This window comes from Leopardus geoffroyi, chromosome A1, assembly GCF_018350155.1.
Source record: "Leopardus geoffroyi isolate Oge1 chromosome A1, O.geoffroyi_Oge1_pat1.0, whole genome shotgun sequence".
NCBI lineage: Eukaryota > Metazoa > Chordata > Mammalia > Carnivora > Felidae > Leopardus > Leopardus geoffroyi.
This window is the reverse complement of record NC_059326.1, coordinates 143144461-143169279: the sequence shown is the minus strand read 5'-3', so window position 1 is coordinate 143169279 and position 24819 is coordinate 143144461. Positions and strand designations below refer to the sequence as shown.

The following is a 24819-nucleotide window of genomic DNA, read 5'->3' as shown; positions in this document are numbered from 1 at the left end:
GTTCCTTTTCTATTCCTAGCTTGCTGAGTGTTTTCAACATACAGGATGTTCTATTTTGTCAAATGCTTTTTCGGCACCTATTGATATGACTGACCATGCAAGTTTTTTGAAAAGACTAAAGCTTCTCAACCTCACTTGTGACATTGTGTGCCACAAAATTCTTTGTGGTAGGTTGGGCAGTCCTGCATAACATAGGATGTTTAACATAATCTATGGCCTCTGCTAGGTACTAGTTAACACCCTGTGTAGCTATGACAACCAAAAAGGTCTCCAGAGACTGCTAAATGTCCTTTTGTGATACATTTATCTCTAGTTAAAAACCACAGCTTTAACCTTCAATTTGGTGGATTACATTGATTGATGTGCAAATACTGAATCAAGAAAAATCCTACTTGGTCACAAAGGTTAATTTCTTAAAAAATTTGTACAATACTTTAAGTTTGCCAATATGTATGCAGGATGCTGATCTATAGGGTTTTTTAACACTGTCTTTATGTAGTTTAGGATTTAGGATATTGCTGATCTCAGTCATATAAATTCGAAGTATTCCTTCCTCTTCTGTATTTTGGGAAGATCTTGTGTGAAGCTGGTCCTACTATTCAAATGTGGTAAAAATTTGCCAGTGTACCTCTTTAGGCCTAGAGAATTCTTTTTCTAAAAGTTTTAACTACAAATCCGATTTCTTTAATAGTTATAGGGATATTCAGGTTATTGATTTCATCTTGAATTGATAATTTTATCTTCCTACAAAAAATTGTTGCATTGGATGGTGGGGGGCGGGTCCTGTGTGGTTCAGTCAGTTAGGCATCTCACAGTGTGGGTTCAAGCCCTGTGTTGGGCTCTGTGCTGACAGCTCAGAGTCTGGAGCCTGCTTTGGATTCTGTGTCTCCCTCTCTTTCTGTCCCTCCCCTGCTGGCACTCTGTCTCTCAAAAATAAATGAACATTAAAAAAAAGAAGAAGAAATTGTTGCACTGAATCAGGTTTGCTGGATTTGAATGCACAGAGTTGTCGGCAATATTCCCTTATTATCTTTTTGGGCAAGGAGCACCTGCCTGGGTGGCTTAGTTGGTTGAACACCCGACTTGGGCTCAGGTCATGATCTTGCGGTTTTTGAGTTTGAGCCCTGTGTCTCACTCAGAGCCTGGAGTCTGCTTCAAATTCTGTGCCCTTCTCTCTCTCTCTGCCCTTCTCCCTTTTGCTCTCTCAAAAATTAACATTAAAAAAAAATTTTCAATAAAACACCCAGAAGTGAACTGAGAATTGTGTAGAATCTAAATTAAAAAAAAAAAAAATGAAACTCTCCCGAAGAAAACAAAAGATGTAAATAAAATGGCAAGATATACAAACTATACGATTTTTTTCAATCATATTAACATAAAAATAAAGCATTTACTCTTCTCATTAATATTAAAATCCTCTTGTCAAATTCTACAATATTACAGTTCTTATCAGAATTACATTAATTTTGGGGTGCCTGGGTGGCTCAGTCAGTTAAGCATCCAAGCCTTGATTTCGGTTCAGGCCATGATCTCATGGTTTGTGAGATGGAGCCCTGTGCAGAGCCAGCTTGGAATTCTCTCTCCCTCTCTCTCTGACTCTCCTCTACCCATGTGTACTCTCTCAATCTCTCCCTCAAAATAAATTTAAAAAACATTAAAAAAATAAAATAGGGGCGCCTGGGTGGCTCAGTCAGTTAAACATCCTACTTTGGCTCAGGTCATGATCTCACAGTTCGTGGTTTCCAGCCCCGCATCAAGCTCTGTGCTGACGGTTCGGAGCCTGGAGCCTGCTTCAGATTACGTGTCTCCCTCTCTTTCTGCCCATCCCCCACTCATGCCCTGTCTCTCAAAAATAAATGAATGTTAAAAATAATTATAAATAAAATAAATAAAATAAAAGCTGGTGGTGTTTACAAATGTAATTTGTATACAAAAAGTTAAAATTTAGGAATACTTATAACAGATGTCTTTTGAGTTAACAAATAACATAAATATAATAAAAATATCATTGAATATAAGAACCTCTTATTCATCAATAGAAAAAAACAGCATACAAAAATAAGCAAATGTATGACTAATTGGAAATATAGGATATGAAAATACCATTTATTACATGAAAACAAAAAAGATCAACTTAGTAATAATCAAGGAAATGCAAAATTAAAAACCACAATACTATTTTTCACCTAGCAAACTATTTTGTGTATGTGTGTTAGTGACAATGTCAAATGATTCTGAAAAACCAAGGAAAGCATTCTCCTTTGGCACAGTGGCATTCTGAAGGAATAAACTCCTTCAAATAAACCTTTTAAGCAAGTGTGGATTTGCTGAAGGAATAACCTAAAAGCTAAACTGTGTTAACGTCAGGTAAAAAATTAAAACAGCAAATAGCAGTGGTTTTAAACAGCTATTGAAGGATTTCTGTGGCCCCGTGGAAGGAAGCGGGAAGAAATGGACCTTGACAGACCTTGCCCTATGTATCTCTTGATTTGGCTTGTCTTGATTTGTATCCTTTAAAAATAGTAATTGTCTGTGCTTTCCTGAGTTCTGTGAGTCATTGTAACAAATTATCAAACCTAAAAAGGCTGTATGAACCCCCAAATTTGTAGCAGTTGGTGAGAAGTGCAGATGACCTGGGAATCCTCTAAAATTCCAAGTTGTATCTTCAATGGGGGCAGTCTTGTTGGGAACTCTGCCTTTAAGCTGTGGGGTCTGTAATTTGTTAGTCAGAATTGAATTATGCTATAATAATACCCCATTACTATTTTTTCAGGTGGAGTATATGTAAACACATGCCCCAAAAAGAATGAAAACATATACCTTAATTTCTTGATAGTAACCTTTTTCAATGGCAAGACTATGAACGGTCTTTATACACTTTTCTACAAACCTGCTGCAAACATAAAATATTTAAACCACTCCTTTCCAAAAATATCTAACAAGGATAACTTTACTAGGAAACTCACCTTTTTGTGCTTTAGCTGTTATTTCAAAATATTTGACAGTAAGATCCTGAATAGACAAAACAGCCATATGAGCTTTTCGCTGCCAATCAGCATCTTCTTTTTGTAGACTTTCAATTCTTCGGGGACCCAGATAGTCATTCTCCATAGAAATCTTTAGAGGAAAAAAAGAAAAATTAAGAAGTCTATTTCTTTTTTCACTCCTTAAACATTTACTGAATATTTAGACATCAGGCATTGTGCCTGGTGCCAAAACAAAGAATGCTTGTATTTTCTTGCTCTAGAGTATAAGCTATTAATTTACAAAACAATTAACCCATTATGTTAAAGACATATTTTTTTAAATGTTTATTTATTTTGAGAGAGAGTGAGAGCAGGGGAGGAGCAGAGAAAGAATCCCAAGCAGGCTCTGCACTGTCACCACAGAGCCTGGTGCAGAGCTTGAACCCACAAACCACGAGATCATGACCTGAGCTGAAACCAAGAGTCGGATGCTTAACAGACTGACCCACCCAGGTGCCCCTAAAGATATTTAATACAGAAATTTGTTTCCCATTCCTCTTTATCTTCTTTTTCATCCTTCCCCTCCTCCAAATATAAGCAAAGGACATACAGCAAATGTTAAGATGTTATTTTTGGGTGCTGAGATAACAAGAAATGTATTACCTCCTTTATGATAGTTGCATTTTCAGGTTAAGAATTATTTGTGCCTCTAGGGGTGCCTGGGTGGCTGAGTCCGTTAAGCGGCCAACTTTGGCTCAGGTCATGATCTCACAGTTCATGGGTTCAAGCCCTGTGTCGGGCTCTGTGATGACAGCTCAGAGACTGGAGCCCGCTTCGGATTCTGTGTGTGTGTGTCTCTCTCTCTCTCTCTCTCTCTCTGCCCCTGCCCCATTCATAGTCTCTCTCTCTCTCTCTCTCTCTCTCTCTCAAAGGTGAATAAATGCTAAAAAATGTTAAAGAATTATTTGTGCCACCAAAATACTTATAACTGACATAAATAAATAAAATAATTGAAAACTCAACTTGTTAAGACTGATAATAAATAAAAAATCAGTCCATCTATCTACTAACAATCTCTGGTCAGAAGCAATAGACAAAAATTCACTACTGCTTGCAAGAGTTACAACTAAAACAAAAAGACAAAGAAGAGTTGAAAATCGAATTATGGACAGGGAGGTACCAGATGAGCACTAAAGTAAAATCACACAAATGACAGTGCTCTCCATCCTGCTTTATCATACAGTGAAAAAAGACCATTTAAAAAATTAAATGGGGGGGGGGGGGCGGTGAGGGTCATCTCGGTAGCTCCGATGGTTAAGCGTCCAACTTTGGCTCAGGTCCTATCTCACAGTTTGTGGGTTCGAGCCCCACAGTGGGCTCTGCGCTGACCGAGCGGATTCTGCTTGGGACTCTCTTTCTCTCCTTGCACCACCCCCTTTCAAAATAAACTTAAAAAAATTAAATGAGAAATTAACACCTTACTAGGATGATAAAAAAAACAAAGATATAAACTCATCCCTGGCACAATTCTGAAAAACTAATCAACTATCATGAGCCACCAAAAAATTTGTTTAAAAAATTCAGAAGTAGAATAATACAAGCCATATTCTCTAAATGGTGCAATAAACAAATTAAAAGAATAGCCTAAAGCCAAAATAAAATTTTAATCACCAGGAAATTTAACCTACAGGAAGGTTAACATTTGGCTTTACTCTTGAATAGAGGCGGAAATATATGAAAGAGCACATAATATAGAGCCCAGCACACACTGAGTAATGTATTAGCAGTGTTATGAATGGACAATGGCAAGCCACAAGGAGGGATCAAGAATGACTAGGGAAAAAATTTTTCATGTGGAACTGCACTTCCTCAAAAAGTGAACAATGGAGGACTGGCTGGTTTCAAAGGAAAGCAGATCAAGCATTTGATTTTACATATGTTAAGTTTGATTTTGCAAAGGTCATGGCTAGAAATATAAATTTGACAGATGATATTTATAGCCATGAGAGTGAATGATGTTATCTAATGAAGTCAGGAGAAAAAGGCTCATGATGGAGCCCTAAGGAATTCCAACATTGTGAAACTGGGGGAACAACATACAGAAACCAAGCCAGAGGGAGTGGGGACACCAGGAGAAGTATGGACTTACATAACAGAAATTAACCTTGTGCAGCACCGCCTGGGGGTCAAGTAGGGTGACAACTAGTATCCCAGATCTAACAGCATTAAGATCACTGAACTTAGCAACATCGGTTCTGAAGTACAGACAAACATCCTTTGCCTATTAACTCCCATCACATCCTCAGATCTCAGTTCTGGACATAAAGTTACTAGTTCATGAACACTTCCCTGACTTCCCCCCATTATAACCTTTTCAGTGCAACACATTTAACTTTCTTTCTTTCATAGCATTTACCATAATCATACTTTTTTTTTTTTTCAACGTTTTTATTTATTTTGGGGACAGAGAGAGACAGAGCATGAACAGGGGAGGGGCAGAGAGAGAGGGAGACACAGAATCCAAAGCAGGCTCCAGGCTCTGAGCCATCAGCCCAGAGCCCGACGCGGGGCTCGAACTCACGGACCACGAGATCGTGACCTGGCTGAAGTCGGACGCTTAACCGACTGCGCCACCCAGGCGCCCCTACCATAATCATACTTTATATGATTTCATGAGCTTTAAATATTGTTTTTTATTATTTTTTTAAATGTTTATTTACCTTTGAGAGAAAGAGAGACACAGCGCAAGGCAGGGAGGGTTGGAGAGAGAGGGAGACACAGAATCTAAAGAAAGCTCCAGCCTCTGAGCTGTCAGCACAGAGCCCGATGCAAGGCTCGAACTCACATCTGTGAGATCATGACCTGAGCCGAAGTCGGGCGCTTGACTGACTTGAGCCACCCAGGCACCTCCTGTGAACTTTAAATATTAACTGCTTCCCCCTTTCAAAGTTCCATGAGGGCAGAGAATACATTTTGTGTGTGTGTGTGTGGGGGGGGGGGGGGGGGGGGGATTAGGTTTTTTTATTTTTTTGCTTTTCACTAGCACAATGCCAGGCACAATCCAGGCAATCAAATGGATGAGTAAATTAAAAATTCACTCTACACGTGTTTTTGATGAGGAGAGAGATGTAGAAGTGTGTATAAATAAATACTCCTTTGACTGATTTGTCTGAGTAAACGGAAAAAAGGGTGGTGCTAGAAGAAGACAAAGCTTAAGGGTAGACCCTTTGCTTTTTGTTTTCTCTAATGAGAGATCACAGATGAGTAGTGACAAGAAATATCCAGCAGAGGAAAAACAAAGATACCAGGGGGGAAATGGGGCTAATTATAGAACATGGGAAAGGACAGGATTCCGAGTACTGGTTTAGTGATTTGCTCTTGGTAAATGTAGGGGTAGTTCCTCCATGGACATAAAGGAAGACGGGTTTTGGATTTGGTAGAAGGATGAGGAGGAATTCCTGTTTGATTACCTCAATTTTCCCCTGTAAAGAAAGAATCCAGAAAATAGGTTGGTACAGGAGAGGGGAGGAGAGAAGATACAACTTGGCTGCTTTTAGATAGTAGGATTTAGAAAGACTCAGTAAGTAAATATTTTTAAAAAGTAGCCAGGGTTAGTGTGGTCATGGTGAAACAGGCAGAAACTCACATACTGCTGGTAGAACTATAAGCTCATGAAAAACTTTTCTGGGAAGTGTTTTATGATACCATACTCATGGACAGTATTTTTTAAAATAGCATTTTCTTACCTATTTAAGAAAATGTCTTCAAAGAATAATAACCAAAAATGTTAATTGCAGTGCTGTTCAAAATAAAAAAATGTGTTCCAAATATCTAATAATAGTGAATGTTACTTATGATACACCTATAAAACACAATTATGTACAAAAATGCTTATGAAGTTTTTAATAAAGGAAAATGAATGTTTTAATATTAAGACAAATCAAATCAGACATAATTTCAACTACATAAAATAATGTCCAGAAAAAAAAGAGAAAATATGTAGAATGTGTTACTGATATCTTTTGTCTGATTATGGGTGGCTATTTTTCTTCCTGTTTAGAATTTGTACTTTCCAAATCTTTATTGTATCTGTGTTGCTTTTACAATCATAAACTAAAAAAAATGCTTTATCTCTTCTTGGGTTCAAAACCATACCAACTAGACAAGCTGAAGGTTTGTATCCCAGAGGTTTCCTACTTCTGGCCAAGCAAACAATGAGCTCCTGTTTTCATATATGAGGCAAAATTCTAAGACTTACCTCTTTTTTCCAGTGTGTGTAGGAGGGAGGGGAAGTGGAGATATGATCAGAACCTAAATGTCTTCCTTAATAGTTGGAAAACAGAATTTTGTGAGCTCCATTTCTGGAACTACAAAAATAGTGCCAAGTAAAGACAATTAACTCAGTAGCAAAAGTTTAGATTCTTGATACTGGATTCCCTACTCACCTGGACTGGATTTTTTAAACTCGCAGAAAACAATTACTCTATCTCCAATCACATACTGCTAAAGTTAAACATATATGATACTACTGGATTTTTTTTTTTTTTTTTAGACTTTACTATGGCTAATATTTGGATTCATGCAATTATCTAACTTGAATAAAGAACCCACTGTACTAGATGCTTCAGGGGAAATACTGTGAGGCACACAATCTCCTCCTAAGAAACTGAACAATCTAATTGGAGGGTGGGGTAAGCAAAGATATCTGTGATGTAGAGATCTGTCTTCAAATTAGCAGACCTGGGTCTGCTATTTATTGAGTGGGAGACCTTTGACAAAATCACTTAACATTCAATTATTCGTTCAAAATGATGACATGCTGTTTTCCCAGTGCCAGCATCGTACCAGACACTAGGGACAGCAATATGTATTCAGCCTAGTTGAAGACAGAGGAACCGCAATAAAGAATTACAACAGAGTATGAAAAAATATCATGATCAAGTATACCTAAGATACCACGGCAAGCACCAGCTGTGCAGGGTGCAGTACTGAGTCTGGGAACAAAATTTCTAAAGGGAATGATAAGTAAATTCTTAACAAATAAGTAGAATTTTATCCAAGTATTAAAAATGGTGAAGGATGTCTCTGAAAAAGAATAAAGGTATTTAAGACCTTTAAGAAAAATCAAAGGTTTGGAGGGAGAACTCATTTAGCTGTTTAGATCAGGATATACTTAACTGAGGTTCAAAACTACAGAGGGCTTTTTGAAAGAGGGGTAGGATTTTGAGAGATACATATGGAATATATATACAGAAAGAGAACCACCCAAAAGGCCTACTGGAGCAAAGAATTAATCTCAGCAGAAGCCTAGAGGCAGTTTAAGTTCAGTCTATGGTCACAGACAGTCCAGCATGGTTGCAGTTTAGGTAAAATAGATAAAAATAATGGGAGATAAGAATAGTGAAGGAGGTTGTGATCACTATTAGGGGGTCTTTAAATTTCAATGTCAGGCAAAGGAGTTTATAGGTGGTTTGACAGGCTAAAGGAAACCACTGTGGGATTCTTAGCAGTAAGTGGTATATTTAGACATTAGCTCACATAAAAGGCCCCCAAAAGGGGCACCTGGGTAGCTCAGTAGGTTAAGCACCCAACTCTGGATTTTGGCTCAGGTCATGATCTCACAGTTCATGGGATCAAGCCCTACATCGGGCTCTCAGCTGATAGCACAGTCTGTTTGAGATTCTCTCTGCCCTCCCTGCCCCCCCCCCTTGTTGGCATGGGGGCACACACTCTCCCTCAAAAATAATTTAAATAATTAACTTAAGGGGGGGAACCAGAAGACTTGTTATATATCCAACAAAACCATCAAGGTTTGTGCTTTGTTACAATTACCTCTGATTTTAAAACACTTGAATTAAAAGGCTTGAGATTTACATTCACAAGATTGGAATAGAGATTTAATATGTTGAATACTGCAGCCAAATATTTAACGTTTACTCAGTACATTACGTTGGTAGTCCTTTTCTCTCTCTCTCTTTTTTTTTAGTTTATTTTAATGTTTATTTTTGAAGGAGAGAGAGCAAGTGCAATCAGGGGAGGGTAGAGACAGAGGGAAACACAGAATCCGAAAGGCTCCAGGATTTGAGCTGTCAGCACAGAGCCTGACATGGGGCTCAAACTCACAAACCTGTGAGATCATGGCCTGAGCTGAAGTTGGATGATTAACCAACTGAGCCACCCAGGCTCCCCTAGAAATTCTTTTCAAAGACATGATTAAACTTTGTGCCCTTTAAAGGACTTGGTTTATTGTACCTAAGGCCATTGCTAGGTTACTAGGTTTTTTTTTTCTAACTTTAAAAGTTTGAAGATGTATGTAAATTCTTGTCTATCAGTTCCCAAGTTCATCCTTATGCCTTTTGATGCTGGGGTTAGGGCTCTGTAAACCACATTTAAGCCTTGTCAATACAAAGGGTTTAAGGAGGGAGAAGACATACGCTTCTTCCTACATGTATCACTTGATTTTCTTGTTTGCTACTTCCCTGAGTATCACCACTGACTCACATCTTCATTCCAGCATCTGCAATTACTTCCTGAAGCAGTTAACAGAATCCAGTTTATAGTTTCTCACCCTTAGTAGAACTAGCCTCACTTTGTGGCCCCTAAGGCCATCCAGCACCAGCCTACCCTATTCTTAGAAATATGGGTCTCTCCACTGAGCTCAGACACATGAGCACTTGACAAGCAATGCTGCCTACCCCAGACTTCAACTCCACACAGTCCATTCTCTGTGCTAAAGTTAAAACTACCATCTCTTTCCTGTGTGCCGAAGCCACGAGTAGTGGCTGTTTTTGCAACTGTTAGCTCTCATATTTTAGAGTTATATTCTTAACTATCTGGGTAACAACTTTATACCAAGTTAACAATTATTCATGTTAAGTTCCCTCTGCTGAAATAACTGGCATACTTTTCCAATCAAACCCCTAAAGACACAGCTATGGGATAGAAATTTAATAAACAGAACAGTGTTCAAACTTTAAAAATCTCAGATGAAACAGAAATCCTTTTCACTTGCATTGCTAAATACCATACAGAAGTGAGGAAACTTGCATTACAGCTTTTTAAAGAGAAAAAAAAATTAAAAATCTGGTGGTAATTATTTGAAGACAACTTGTGCTTTGCTGAATTATCTTTACCTTCACTGTACAGGTATATTCAAATATACACAACACAAACACGTTCACTATGCTTCTTTAATGCTGTTTAAAGGACTTCTGAAACTCAGTAGTTAATGCTGCAGACTTTTTAAAAGTATTATTATAGTTTATTGTACTGAAGACATTAAGCCAGGATACTAAGTTCTTTTCCTAACTTGGCAAGTTTGAAAATGTACGGCATTGGTCAGCTGAATCATGTGCTAAAAACAATGACATCTCTATTTTCAATTTCAGAGCTAGAAAGAAAACAGTGCCTGTTTTTAAAATGGAAAAAAAGTATGCGTCAGTTTAGGTAGCTATAGTGAGACTAATTTATAAATACAAATTTCTTGGTATCAATTACTTATTATGAAGTGCATCACTTCCTTGAATACTGGGTTTTATATGAGAAACTTAAGTGGTATTCTTGTCCACTGCTGGATTAGTGACTCAAGAAGAGGGGGAAAAGAAAACAAAATCTCCAATTCTCAGATGAAACAGATGCCAAGATCAACCTGTATAAATACTGATGTAGTAGTACCTTTAACACAAATTTTCCAGGCCCAGGAATCATGTGAATGTGACTAAGATTAACAAAATGAGGGGAACCTGGGTGGCTCAGTCGGTTAAGGGTCTGACCTCAGCTCAGAGCATGATCTCATGGTTCAAGCCCCACATCAGGCTCTGAGCTGACAGCTCGGAGCCTGCTTCAGATTCTATGGTTCCATTTCTCTCTGCCCCTCCCCTGCTCTTGCTTTCTCTCTCAAAGATAAAAAAGCACTAAAAAAAATTTTTTTTTATTTAAAAAAAAACTTTTCAAATGAGATTAGATTTGGAAGCATCTGCTCACGTATTTTTATACACAAAGTAAATACTAAATGTAACATTCTCAGGGACAAGCATGAAATGATAGTTTTAAGGTGAGAAAATTAAAAGCAAAGAAGAGAAAGAGAAAGTAGCTCAGGTAAGAGGTAAGTACCCTAATGCACATTGATGGCACTATATAGTTCACAGTTGGCATGCTTATAGTATATAGTTGTCCAATAGTATAAAAACTGAACCCTGCGCAAAGCACCCAGTCAAGGGGGCACAGAGTGGTGACTCAAATTTAGTGCATCTTTTTGCCAAGCCATATACTGCTGCATATGCCCAGAAGAGGGCCCTTTTCTAACTTGTCTGCTAGAATATGGGCTGGGGAATGTGTATCTATTTTACATGAAGACACCTACAGATTTGCTTGGTTCTGGGGGAAAGGAAAGGGAGGAAGAGCACATTTAAGATACACGTAGCAGACAATTGGCAAAACAAAGTGCCTGGCTACAAAGGGGAGAGAAGCATGGAGGATGCCTTCAAGATCCTAGTTTATTTACTTTCAGCAAGTATTAAAAGTAAGCTGGCCAAGGGGCGCCTGGGTGGCTCAGTTGGTTGAGCATTCGACTTTAGCTCAAGTCATGATCTTACTACTCATGAGTTCAAGCCCTGCTGTCAGGCTCTGTGCTGACAGCTCACAGCTAGGAGCCTAGAGCCTGCTTCAGAGTCTGTGTCTCTCTGCCCCTCCCCCACCCCTGCTCATGTGCACTGGTGCTGTCAAATATAAACATTAAAAAATATATAAAAATAAAAGTTGGCCAATGTGTTTGAAGTGCTTTTAGCTAACTCACAAAGACAATAGGCCAATCAGTAACTGACCCTGACTCATTATTATGCATGGTTTAAACATCTATATAGCATCATCTAGATTGAATCTCACTCTGCAGATGCAGAAAAACTAAGGCCCAGAGAGATTTTAACTTTGAGTTCAGTGTGTTCCTTCCCTTAGCTGTTTAAAGTTCTTTTAAACTTATGGTTCCCAAACTTCAGTACGTATCATAAACACCTGGAAGGCTTGTTAAAGATTGCTGAGCCCCTCAGCGGAGTTTCAGTAGAGATCTGACCTAAGGACAGAAATCTGTATTTGTAACAAGGTTCCAGGTGATACTGATGCAACTAGTCTGGGGTTGTAGTTTTCAGAACCAATGTTTTTAACTTTATCCATTTTGAAAGAGAAAGAGGGTGAGAGCTAGGAAAGGGCAGAAAGGAGGAGAGAGACAGAATGGCAATTCCAAGCAGGCACTGCACTTTCAGCACAGAGCATGATGTGGGGCTCAAACTCTTGAACTGTGAGATTATGACCGGAACCAAAGTCGGATGCTTAACCAACTGAGCCACACTGGCACCCCAAATCCTATTTATAGAGTATGTTTCATGAATATGTTCTAGATGCTTTGTGGCATAAGAGAATTACTGAAAAATCTATATTAATTGCCATTTATGTAAATACAACTATAACTATATTACAGTATATTTAATATAATACATAACCATTATAATTTTAAACATAAAAACATATAAACGCATTATACACTCAGGGTGCCAAGTTAACTTTTCTATCACACTTTAATATGTAAGTCAATGAAAGCAGTGGAAATTACCTTCTTTCTAAAGAATCTAGGGGGGCACCTGGGTGTGTCAGTCAGGTTAAGCAAGTGACTTCAGCTCAGGTGGTGATCTCACGGTTTGTGAGTTTAAGCCTCACACCGAGATCTCTACTGTCAGCACAGAGCCCACTTTGGATCCTGTGTCCTCTTCTCTCTGCCCTTCTCCTGTTTGTGCACGCTCTCAGAAATATTTATTTAAAAAATATTAATAAATAACCTAGAGAGCAAAGGTCAAACTCCACAGGATCCTTTAGTGTTCTAGCCCCTGACCAACTTTCCTCTAACTTCCTGCAAACCCTTAGACCCACAACATAGCAAACAACTTACACCCTGTGGTGTAACTAAAACAGCAAGCTTTGCAGTCAAACACACATGTGTTTCAATCTCAGCCACGCTATTTACTGGCATCCACCAATGATGCCAGGTGGTAGTGAAGCCTTGGTAATTTGCTCAATAATTCATTTCGACTAAAACCATAAACACGTGCCTATTCACTGTACCATTTCTGTTTTTATCTTTATCTGGAATAATCTCTATTCCAATCTCCACTGCATACATATATACCCCCTTCCTGCTGAATTCTTATTTAATCTTCAGGGGTTAAGTTCTCTATATAATCTTTCATTATATCTTTAGGTAGTTTTGATCACTCCAGTTTGTGTGCCTCTACATCAACTTTTACACAGTGCTCATTTTCCTATTTAAAAGAAAAAATCACCTTAAGTTATAATTTACGTATAACAAAATGTTCCCAATTTTTAAGTATAAATTTTGATGAATTTTCAAAAGTTTAAATATCCATGGAACCACTACAATCAAAATTTAGACCTATCAATCATCCTAAGGATGCTGTTATACCTGTTCCCTCTCCGTTAATCTCCACCGCTCCACTCCCAGGCAACAAATGTTAAGCTTTCTGTTGATGTAGATCAGAACTATCATCTCCAGAATTTCATGTAAATAGATTCATACAGTTCACACTGTGTCTTTTGTTCAGTATCATTTTGTCAACTATTTTATGCATTCTCTGTACACCCAAGAAACAACCACCACAATCGAGATAAAGAACATTTCTATCACCTCCAAAAGATTGCCCATGCTCCTTTGCCATCCATCCCTTCACAAAAGTATATACTCCTTTGTATTTGGCTTCTTTGACTTAGCAAGATGTGAGGTTTATCCATGTTGTTGTGCCTATCGATAGTTAATTCCTTTGCGTTGCTGAGTATTATTCTCTCATATGGAAATACCACATTTTGCTTATCCACTCACCTGTTGATGGTTATCCGGACTTGTTCCTTAGAGGCTGTGAAGGTGGCATGAGTATTAGTGTATAGGCCTTATTTGTGAACAGAGGTTTTCATTTCTCTTGTATAAATAACTAGGATTTGAACAGCTGAGTCGTAAGGTATGTATACATTTAACTTTTGAAGAAACAGCCAAACTGTTTTCCAAAATAATTTTACCAATATAAAATGTGCTAGCAATCTAAGAATTCCAGTTACTCTACATCCTCACCAGCCCTTTCAAGTGCCAGAGCTTATTAAAATGTTTATTGAGAGAGAGAGAGAGAGAGAGAGAGAGAGAGAGAGAGAGAGCGTGCGCCCCCTCTCCCCCTGCAGGGGGTAGGGCACATAGAGCCAAGAGAAAATTCCAAGCCGGCTCTGTACTGACAGCAGAGCCCAACACGGGGCTCACTATCATGAACTGTGAGACCATGACCTGAGCCAAAATCACTCAGTCATCCAGACACCCCAGAATTTTTAACTGTATTTATTCTAATAGGTGTGTATCTCATTATGGCTTTCAATAAGTAACTAGATAAATAGACTTAAAGACTTGATTTACTTATTTTTTTTTTTTTTTAAATTTTTTTTTTTCAACGTTTATTTATTTTTGGGACAGAGAGAGACACAGCATGAATGGGGGAAGGGCAGAGAGAGAGGGAGACACAGAATTGGAAACAGGCTCCAGGCTCTGAGCCATCAGCCCAGAGCCCGACGCGGGGCTCGAACTCACGGACCATGAGATCGTGACCTGGCTGAAGTCGGACGCTTAACCGACTGCGCCACCCAGGCGCCCCTTGATTTACTTATTTTGAGAGAGAAACACAGCACAAGTGAAGGAGGGATAGGAGGGTGGGGAGAGAGACACTCCCAAGCAGGCTCTGCACTGACAGTAGAGAGCCTGATGAGGAGATGGAACTCAGGAACCTGGGAGATCATGACCCTGAGCCAAAATCAGAGAGTCAGACACTTAACTGACTGAGCCATGCAGGTGCTGTCTTTAAGTGTTCTTTAAATATTTCTCCCAGTCTGTGGCTTGTCTTTTCATTTTCTTAACAATCTTTCAAAAAGTAGAAGTCTTTAATTTTGGTGAATTCCAACCTATCAATTTTTAGTTTACTGTTCAAGGTTTCTACATCCTGTCTACATTAACTTTTACCTTTCCTTCCTCCAAATTGTGAAAACTTTCTTCTGTTTTCTTATATAAGTTTTAGAACATGAGATTTTATGCTTAGGTCTAAGATGGCTTTCAAATTAATTTTTGTATAGGATATAAAGATTGAGATCGATTTTTATATATGGGTATACAGTTCTTCTAGTAACCATTTGTTGGAAATGGTTACTCCCAAATTGCTTTCTTAACCTGATGGAAAACTAACTTACTATATAACCATGCATCTATTTCTGGGTTCTAGTCTATTCATTTGATTTACATTTCTATCCTAAGCCAATACTACAATGTCTGGAATTCTCTAGCTTTTTAATTTTTTAAAACAATTTTTTTTAAAATTTGGAATTCTCTAGCTTTTTACTAAGCTTTGAAATCAGGTTAACAGAGGTCCCTAGGTGGCTCAGTGGGTTAAGCATCCAATTCTTGGTTTTGGCTCAGGTCATGATCTCGCAGTTCATGAGTTCAAACCCTACCATCGGGCTCCATGCTGGCAGTGCAGAGCCTGCTTGGATTCTCTCTCTCCCTCTCGCCCACTCATTCTGTCTCTCTCAAAATAAATACATATTTAAAAACAATTTTTTTTAAAGAAATCAGGGGCGCTGAGTGGTGCAGTTGGTTAAGCGACTGACTTTGGCTCCGGTCATGATCTCATGGCTCGTGAGTTCGAGCATCTTCTCTCTCTCTCAAAATAAATAAAAAGTAACCAAGTAACTAACTAAACTAAACTAACTAACTAACATCTTCCCAGAAAAACTGTTCTCAAAACTTCTGGTAAGGAAGCTTAAGGCTACACAGTTCCCAAAGCATTAAACAGGAGGAATAGAGGAAGAAGAAAAGTACAAGAAAATGGGAGGAAGATGGGGATTTCTCAATGTATCTACAACTTTACTTTCTAGACTCTTCTCATCCCCGGATACTTAACAGAATTGCTTCTGAGATTCTTTAAAATGAGGTGCTCAGGCTGTATAGAACCTCGATCTAGCAAAATAGAATCTCTGGGGAGAAAGGACCACCTATCAGCACTTTTAAAAAGCTCCTCTTTGGAGCTGAAAAACGCTTTAAACGAAATGCAAAACAAAATGGAAACGACGACGGCTCGGATTGAAGAGGCAGAGGAGAGAATAGGTGAACTAGAAGATAAAGTTATGGAAAAAGAGGAAGCTGAGAAAAAGAGAGATAAAAAAAATCCAGGAGTATGAGGGGAAAATTAGAGAACTAAGTGATACACTAAAAAGAAATAATACACACATAATTGGTATCCCAGAGGAGGAAGAGAGAGGGAAAGGTGCTCAAGGGGTACTTGAAGAAATAATAGCTGAGAACTTCCCTGAACTGGGGAAGGAAAAAGGCATTGAAATCCAAGAGGCACAGAGAACTCCCTTCAGACGCAACTTGAATTGGTCTTCTGCACAACATATCATAGTGAAACTGGCAAAATACAAGGATAAAGAGAAAATTCTGAAAGCAGCAAGGGATAAACGTTCCCTCACATATAAAGGGAGACCTATAAGACTCATGACTGATCTCTCTTTTGAAACTTGGCAGGCCAGAAAGGATTGGCACGAGATCTTCAGTGTGCTAAACAGAAAAAATATGCAGCTGAGAATCCTTTATCCAGCAAGTCTGTCATTTAGAATAGAAGGAGAGATAAAGGTCTTCCCAAACAAACAAAAACTGAAGGAATTTGTCACCACCAACCAGCCCTACAAGAGATCCTAAGGGGGATCCTGTGAGACAAAGTACCAGAGACATCGCTACAAGCATAAAACATACAGACATCACAATGACTCTAAACCCGTATTTTTCTATAATAACACTGAATGTAAATGGATTAAATGCGCCAACCAAAAGACATAGGGTATCAGAATGGACAAAAAAACAAGACCCATCTATTTGCTGTCTACAAGAGACTCATTTTAGATCTGAGGACACCTTTAGATTGAGAGTGAGGGGATGGACAACTATTTATCATGCCACTGGAAGCCAAAAGAAAGCTGGAGTAGCCATACTTATATCAGACAAACTAGACTTTAAATTAAAGGCTGTAACAAGAGATGAAGAAGGGCATTATATAATAATTACAGGGGCTATCCATCAGGAAGAGCTAACAATTATAAATGTCTATGCGCCGAATACCGGAGCCCCCAAATATATAAAACAATTACTCATAAACATAAGCAACCTTATTGATAAGAATGTGGTAACAGCAGGGGACTTTAACACTCCACTTACAGAAATGGATAGATCATCTAGACACATGGTCAATAAAGAAACAAGGGCCCTGAATGAGACACTGGATCAGATGGACTTGACAGATATATTTAGAACTCTGCATCCCAAAGCAACAGAATATACTTTCTTCTCGAGTGCACATGGAACATTCTCCAAGATAGATCATATACTGGGTCACAAAACAGCCCTTCAAGTTTACAAGAATTGAAATTATACCATGCATACTTTCAGACCACAATGCTATGAAGCTTGAAATAAACCACAGGAAAAAGTCTGGAAAACCTCCAAAAGCATGGAGGTTAAAGAACACCCTTCTAAAGAATGAGTGGGTCAACCAGGCAATTAGAGAAGAAATTAAAAAATATACGGAAACAAAGGAAAATGAAAATACAACAATCCAGACGCTTTGGGATGCAGCGAAGGCAGTCCTGAGAGGAAAATACATCACAATCCAGGCCTATCTCAAGAAACAAGAAAAATCCCCAATACAAAATCTAACAGCACACCTAAAGGAACTAGAAGCAGAACAGCAAAGGCAGCCTAAACCCAGCAGAAGAGAAATAATAAAGATCAGAGAAGAAATAAACAATATAGAATCTAAAAAAACGGTAGAGGAGATCAACGAAACCAAGAGTTGACTTTTTTTTTTTAATTTTTTTTTTCAACGTTTATTCATTTTTGGGACAGAGAGAGACAGAGCATGACGGGGGAGGGGCAGAGAGAGAGGGAGACACAGAATCGGAAACAGGCTCCAGGCTCCGAGCCATCAGCCCAGAGCCTGACGCGGGGCTCGAACTCATGGACCGCGAGATCGTGACCTGGCTGAAGTCAGACGCCCAACCGACTGCGCCACCCAGGCACCCCAAAAGTTGATTTTTTGAAAAAATAAACAAAATTGACAAATCTCTAGCCTGGCTTCTCAAAAAGAAAAGGGAGGGGACCCAAATAGATAAAATCATGAATGAAAATGGAATTACTGCAACCAATCCCTCAGAGATACAAACAATTATCAGGGAATACTATGAAAAAGTATATGCCAACAAATTGGACAACCTGGAAGAAATGGACAAATTCCTAAACACCCACACACTTCCAAAACTCAATCAGGAGGAAATAGAAAGCTTGAACAGACCCATAACCAGTGAAGAAATTGAATCGGTTATCAAAAATCTCCCAACAAATAAGAGTCCAGGACCAGATGGCTTCCCAGGGGAGTTCTACCAGATGTTTAAAGCAGAGATAATACCTATCCTTCTCAAGCTATTCCAAGAAATAGAAAGGGAAGGAAAACTTCCAGACTCATTCTATGAAGCCAGTATTACTTTGATTCCTAAACCAGACAGAGACCCAGTAAAAAAAGAGAACTACAGGCCAATATCCCTGATGAATATGGATGCAAAAATTCTCAATAAGATACTAGCAAATCGAATTCAACAGCATATAAAAAGAATTATTCACCATGATCAAGTGGGATTCATTCCTGGGATGCAGGGCTGGTTCAACATTCGCAAATCAATCAACGTGATACATCACATTAATAAAAAAAAAAAGAGAAGAGGGGCGCCTGGGTGGCTCAGTCGGTTAAGCGGCCGACTTCGGCTCAGGTCATGATCTCACGGTCCGTGAGTTCGAGCCCCGTGTCGGGCTCTGTGCTGACAGCTCGGAGCTTGGAGCCTGTTTCGGATTCTGTGTCTCCCTCTCTCTGACCCTCCCCCATTCATGCTCTGTCTGTCTCAAAAATAAATAAACGTTAAAAAAAAAAAAAAGAGAAGAACCATATGATCCTGTCAATCGATGCAGAAAAGGCCTTTGACAAAATCCAGCACCCTTTCTTAATAAAAACCCTTGAGAAAGTCGGGATAGAAGGAACATACTTACACATCATAAAAGCCATTTATGAAAAGCCCACAGCTAATATCATCCTCAATGGGGAAAAACTGAGAGCTTTTTCCCTGAGATCAGGAACACGACAGGGATGCCCACTCTCACCGCTGTTGTTTAACATAGTGTTGGAAGTTCTAGCATCAGCAATCAGACAACAAAAGGAAATCAAAGGCATCAAAATTGGCAAAGATGAAGTCAAGCTTTTGCTTTTTGCGGATGACATGATATTATACATGGAAAATCCGATAGACTCCACCAAAAGTCTGCTAGAACTGATACATGAATTCAGCAAAGTTGCAGGACACAAAATCAATGTACAGAAATCAGTTGCATTCTTATACACTAACAATGAAGCAACAGAAAGACAAATAAAGAAACTGATCCCGTTGACAATTGCACCAAGAAGCATAAAATACCTAGGAATAAATCTAACCTAAGATGTAAAAGATCTGTATGCTGAAAACTATAGAAAGCTTATGAAGGTAGTTGAAGAAGATATAAAGAAATGGAAAGACATTCCCTGCTCATGGATTGGAAGAATAAATATTGTCAAAATGTCAATACTACCCAAAGCTATCTACACATTCAATGCAATCCCAATCAAAACTGCACCAGCATTCTTCTCGAAACTAGAACAAGCAATCCTAAAATTCATATGGAACCACAAAAGGCCCCAAATAGCCAAGGTAATTTTGAAGAAGAAGACCAAAGCGGGAGGCATCACAATCCCAGACTTTAGCCTCTACTACAAAGCTGTCATCATCAAGACAGCATGGTATTGGCACAAAAACAGACACATAGACCAATGGAATAGAATAGAAACCCCAGAACTAGACCCACAAACGTATGGCCAACTCATCTTTGACAAAGCAGGAAAGAACATCCAATGGAAAAAAGACAGTCTCTTTAACAAATGGTGCTGGGAGAACTGGACAGCAACATGCAGAAGGTTGAAACTAGACCACTTTCTCACACCATTCACAAAAATAAACACAAAATGGATAAAGGACCTGAATGTGAGACAGGAAACCATCAAAACCCTAGAGGAGAAAGCAGGAAAAGACCTCTCTGACCTCAGCCGTAGCAATCTCTTACTCGACACATCCCCAAAGGCAAGGGAATTAAAAGCAAAAATGAACTACTGGGACCTCATGAAGATAAAAAGCTTCTGCACAGCAAAGGAAACAACCAACGAAACTAAAAGGCAACCAACGGAATGGGAAAAGATATTTGCAAATGACATATCGGACAAAGGGCTAGTATCCAAAATCTATAAAGAGCTCACCAAACTCCACACCCGAAAAACAAATAACCCAGTGAAGAAATGGGCAGAAAACATGAATAGACACTTCTCTAAAGAAGACATCCGGATGGCCAACAGGCACATGAAAAGATGCTCAACGTCACTTCTCATCAGGGAAATACAAGTCAAAACCACACTCAGATATCACCTCACGCCAGTCAGAGTGGCCAAAATGAACAAATCAGGAGACTATAGATGCTGGAGAGGATGTGGAGAAACGGGAACCCTCTTGCACTGCTGGTGGGAATACAAACTGGGGCAGCCACTCTGGAAAACAGTGTGGAGGTTCCTCAAAAATCTAAAAATAGACCTACCCTATGACCCACCAATAGCACTGCTAGGAATTCACCCAAGGGATACAGGAGTGCTGATGCAGAGGGGCACTTGTACCCCAATGATTACAGCAGCACTCTCAACAATAGCCAAATTGTGGAAAGAGCCTAAATGTCCATCAACTGATGAATGGATAAAGAAATTGTGGTTTATATACACAATGGAATAGTACGTGGCAATGAGAAAGAATGAAATATGGCCTTTTGTAGCAACGTGGATGGAACTGGAGAGTGTGATGCTTAGTGAAATAAGCCATACAGAGAAAGACAGATACCATATGGTTTCACTCTTATGTGGATCTTGAGAAACTTAACAGAAACCCATGGGGGAGGGGAAGGAAAAAAAAAAAAAAAAAAAGAGGTTAGAGTGGGAGAGAGCCAAAGCACAAGAGACTGTTAAAAACTGAGAACAAACTGAGGGTTGATGGGGGGTGGGAGGGAGGGGAGTGTGGGTGATGGGTATTGAGGAGGGCACCTTTTGGGATGAGCACTGGGTGTTGTATGGAAACCAATTTGACAATAAATTTCATATATTGAAGGGGAAAAAAAAAAAAAAAAAGCTCCTCTTGTAATTAAGATGGATGGCCAGCCAGGCTGATAGTATAAAACAGGCAGGCTACTGTGTAGGTTAAAAAAAAAAAAAAAAAAATACCTTTATCTGCTGTCTCCGTAGCATGGCAAGTTCTCTCATGTCTCGGAACGGCTGTAGTAAATACTGATATAGTTCAGTTGTGGCTTCTGCAAGGCTGCTATACGCTTCATCCTCCATTTGATACAAGTCCAGAAGCTCAACCATGCTTTCTGTATTCTTGTGCTTATCCAATAGCTGTGGAACAAGAAAGTTTTATTATAAAGAAATCTGATTATAATAGCCTATAAACATTTGCTTTTAACTCCCTCTCCTTATCATCTTACGACCCTGGAATACTGAAACACAGATGGAACGAAAGGGACTAAATGCTTTTCATAACTCATCTCCATGCCCCAAGATGTGTTACTACTCAAGACCATGGCCTCAATCAGCTTTTCAAACTGCTCTCAGTTTTTCATAACTGAAAAAACTCTCTGAAAAAAGCTCTCAGCTTTTCATAACTCATCTCCATGCCCCAAGATGTGTTACTACTCAAGACCATGGCCTCAATCAGCTTTTCAAACTGCTCTCAGTTTTTCATAACTGAAAAAAACTCTCTGAAAAAAGCTCTCAGCTTTTCATAACTCATCTCCATGCCCCAAGATGTGTTACTACTCAAGACCATGGCCTCAATCAGCTTTTCAAACTGCTCTCAGTTTTTCATAACTGAAAAAAACTCTCTGAAAAAAGCTCTCAGCTTTTCATAACTCATCTCCATGCCCCAAGATGTATTACTACTCAAGACCATGGTCTCAATCAGCTTTTCAATACTGCTCTCAGTATTATTCCTGTTGTATTTCCTGGGACTCCATACTATCTATCCACCTAGGCTTATATCCTTACAAAATTTTCCCCCACCTATGTCATAGCTTTCTCTGTTTTTATATGAAAAAAAAAAAAAAAAATGGGAGTTGGGGGAGTCACATGGATGGCTCAGTCAGTTAAGCGTCCAATTTTGGCTCAGGTCCTTCCTGATTTTGCAGTTAGTGAATTTGAGCCCTGAATCACACTCTGCGGTCAGCACAGAGCCTGCTTGGAATCTTCTGCCTCATGTTCTTTCGGTCCATCTCCCACTTGCTCGCTCTCTCTCGCTCAAAAATAAACTAAAAAAATGTTTTTCATTGCTAATATACACAGTAGTTAGTTATCAACCCCTGGCAATATTATTTACTAATTTCCCCAAATCTCCTCGCCACTCTGCTCCTCCTCCCAGTTTGGAACATTCCCAAATTAACTTTTGATAGCACAATGTAAGAATTAGAGAACTCAGTGACTCATTAAAAAGGAGTAACATCTTGGGGCGCCTGGGTGGCGCAGTTGGTTAAGCATCCGACTTCAGCCAGGTCACGATCTCGCGGTCCGTGAGTTCGAGCCCCGCGTCGGGCTCTGGGCTGATGGCTCAGAGCCTGGAGCCTGTTTCTGATTCTGTGTCTCCCTCTCTCTCTGCCCCTCCCCCGTTCATGCTCTGTCTCTCTCTGTCCCAAAAATAAATAAACGTTGAAAAAAAAAAAAAATTTAAAAAGGAGTAACATCTGAACCATAGGGGTCCCAGAAGATGAAGAGAGAGAAAAGGGGGCAGAAGGTTTATGTGAGCAAATTATACCAGAAAACTTTCCTAATCTGGAGAAGGACACAGATGTCAAAATCCAAGAAGTAAATAGAACTCCCACTAGATTCAACAAAAAATGACAATCAACAAGGCATAGCATAGTCAAATTTCCAAAATACACAGACAAAGAAAGAATTATGAAAGCAGCAAGGGAAAAAAAATCCTTAAACTATAAAGAAGACAGATCAGGTTCACAGCAGACCTATCCACAGAAACTTGGCAGGACAAAAACAGGAGTGGCAGGATGTATTCAACGTGCTGAATCGGAAAAATACACAGCCAAGAATTCTTAATCCAGCAAGACTGTCATTCAAAACAGAGACAGCAAAAGTTTCCCAAATGAAAACTAAAGGAGTTTGTGACCACTAAACCAGCTCTAGAAGAAATTTTAAGGGGGACGCTTTGAGTCGAAAAAAGACAAAACAAAAAAGACCAAAAGCAACAAAGACTAGAAAGCACCAGAGAACATCATCAGAAACACCAACTCAACAGGCAACACAATGGTGCTAATTCGTATCTTTCAGTACTCACCCTAAATGTCAATGGACTAAATAAATGCTCCACTGAAAAGACACAGGGTATCAAAATGGATAACAAAACAAGCTGTTTAAAATGGAGACTCACTTTAGACCTGTAGATTAAAAGTGCATAGAGACCCAGCTATCATGCTAATGGTTGTCAAAAGAAAGCTGGTATAGGCATATTTACATCAGACAAACTAGATTTTTAAATAAAGACTGTAACAAGAGATTAAGAAGGGCATTATATCATAAGGGGCCTATCCAACAAAAATATCTAATAATTGTAAATATTTATGCCCCCAACGCCGAAGCACCCAAATATATAAATCAATTAATCACAAACATAAAGAAACTCATTGTGGGGCACCTGGGTGGCTCAGTTCGTTGGGCAACTGACTTCAGCTCGGGTCATAATGTTACAGATCATGAGTTCGAGCCCTGCGTCGGGCTCTGTGCTGACAGCTGAGAACCTGGAGCCTGCTTCAGATTCTGTGTCTCCCCCTCTCTCTCCCCGTTCCCTGCTCACGCTCTGTGTCTCTTTGTCTCTCAATAACAAACATTAAAAAAAAACGTTTTTAATAAAATAAAAATAAAGAAACTCATTGATAATAATACAACAACAATAGGGGACTTCAACACTCCACTTACAACAACGGACATATCATCTAAGCAAAAAATCAACAACGAAACAATGGGTTTGAATGACACATGGGACCAGATGGACTTAAGAGATACATTCAGAGCATTTCATCCTAAAGCAGAATACACATTTTTTGAGTACACATGGAACATTCTCCAGAATAGATCACATACTGGTACACAAATCAGCCTCAACAAGTACAAAAAAATCGAGATCATACCTTACATATTTTCAGACCACAACGCTGTGAAACTCGAAATTAACCACTAGAAAAAATTTGGAAAAACCATGAATACTTGAAGATTAAAGAACACCCTACTAAAGAATGAATGGGTTACCCAATAAATTAAAGTGCAAATTAAAAAATACATGGAAGCCAATGAAAATGAAAACATGACAACCCCAAACCTCTTGGATGCAGCAAAGGTGGGCATTAAGAGGGAAGTATATAGCAATCCAGGCCTTCCTAAACAAGAAATAAAGGTCTCAAATACACAAACTAACCTTACATGTAAAAAAAACTAGAAAAAGAAGAGCAAATAAAGCCAAAAAACGAGCAGAGAAAGAGAAGTAATAAAGATTAGAGCAGAAATCAACAGTATCAAAAACAAAAACAAAACCAGTAGAACACATC

At 39.0% G+C, this 24819-nt stretch overlaps 1 protein-coding gene across 1 annotated transcript in view; it reads right to left on the bottom strand.

Annotated features, from left to right (window-relative positions):
• The window catches only part of JMY (junction mediating and regulatory protein, p53 cofactor), a 108686-nt gene that overhangs the window by 44288 nt on the left and 39579 nt on the right, over positions 1-24819 (bottom strand). Inside the window, exons 2-3 of the mRNA XM_045496619.1 lie at positions 21437-21610; positions 2967-3117 (exon numbers count right to left, since the gene is read on the bottom strand). Coding sequence (XP_045352575.1) covers positions 2967-3117; positions 21437-21610 — 325 coding nt within the window. The remainder of the gene's footprint in view (positions 1-2966; positions 3118-21436; positions 21611-24819) is intronic.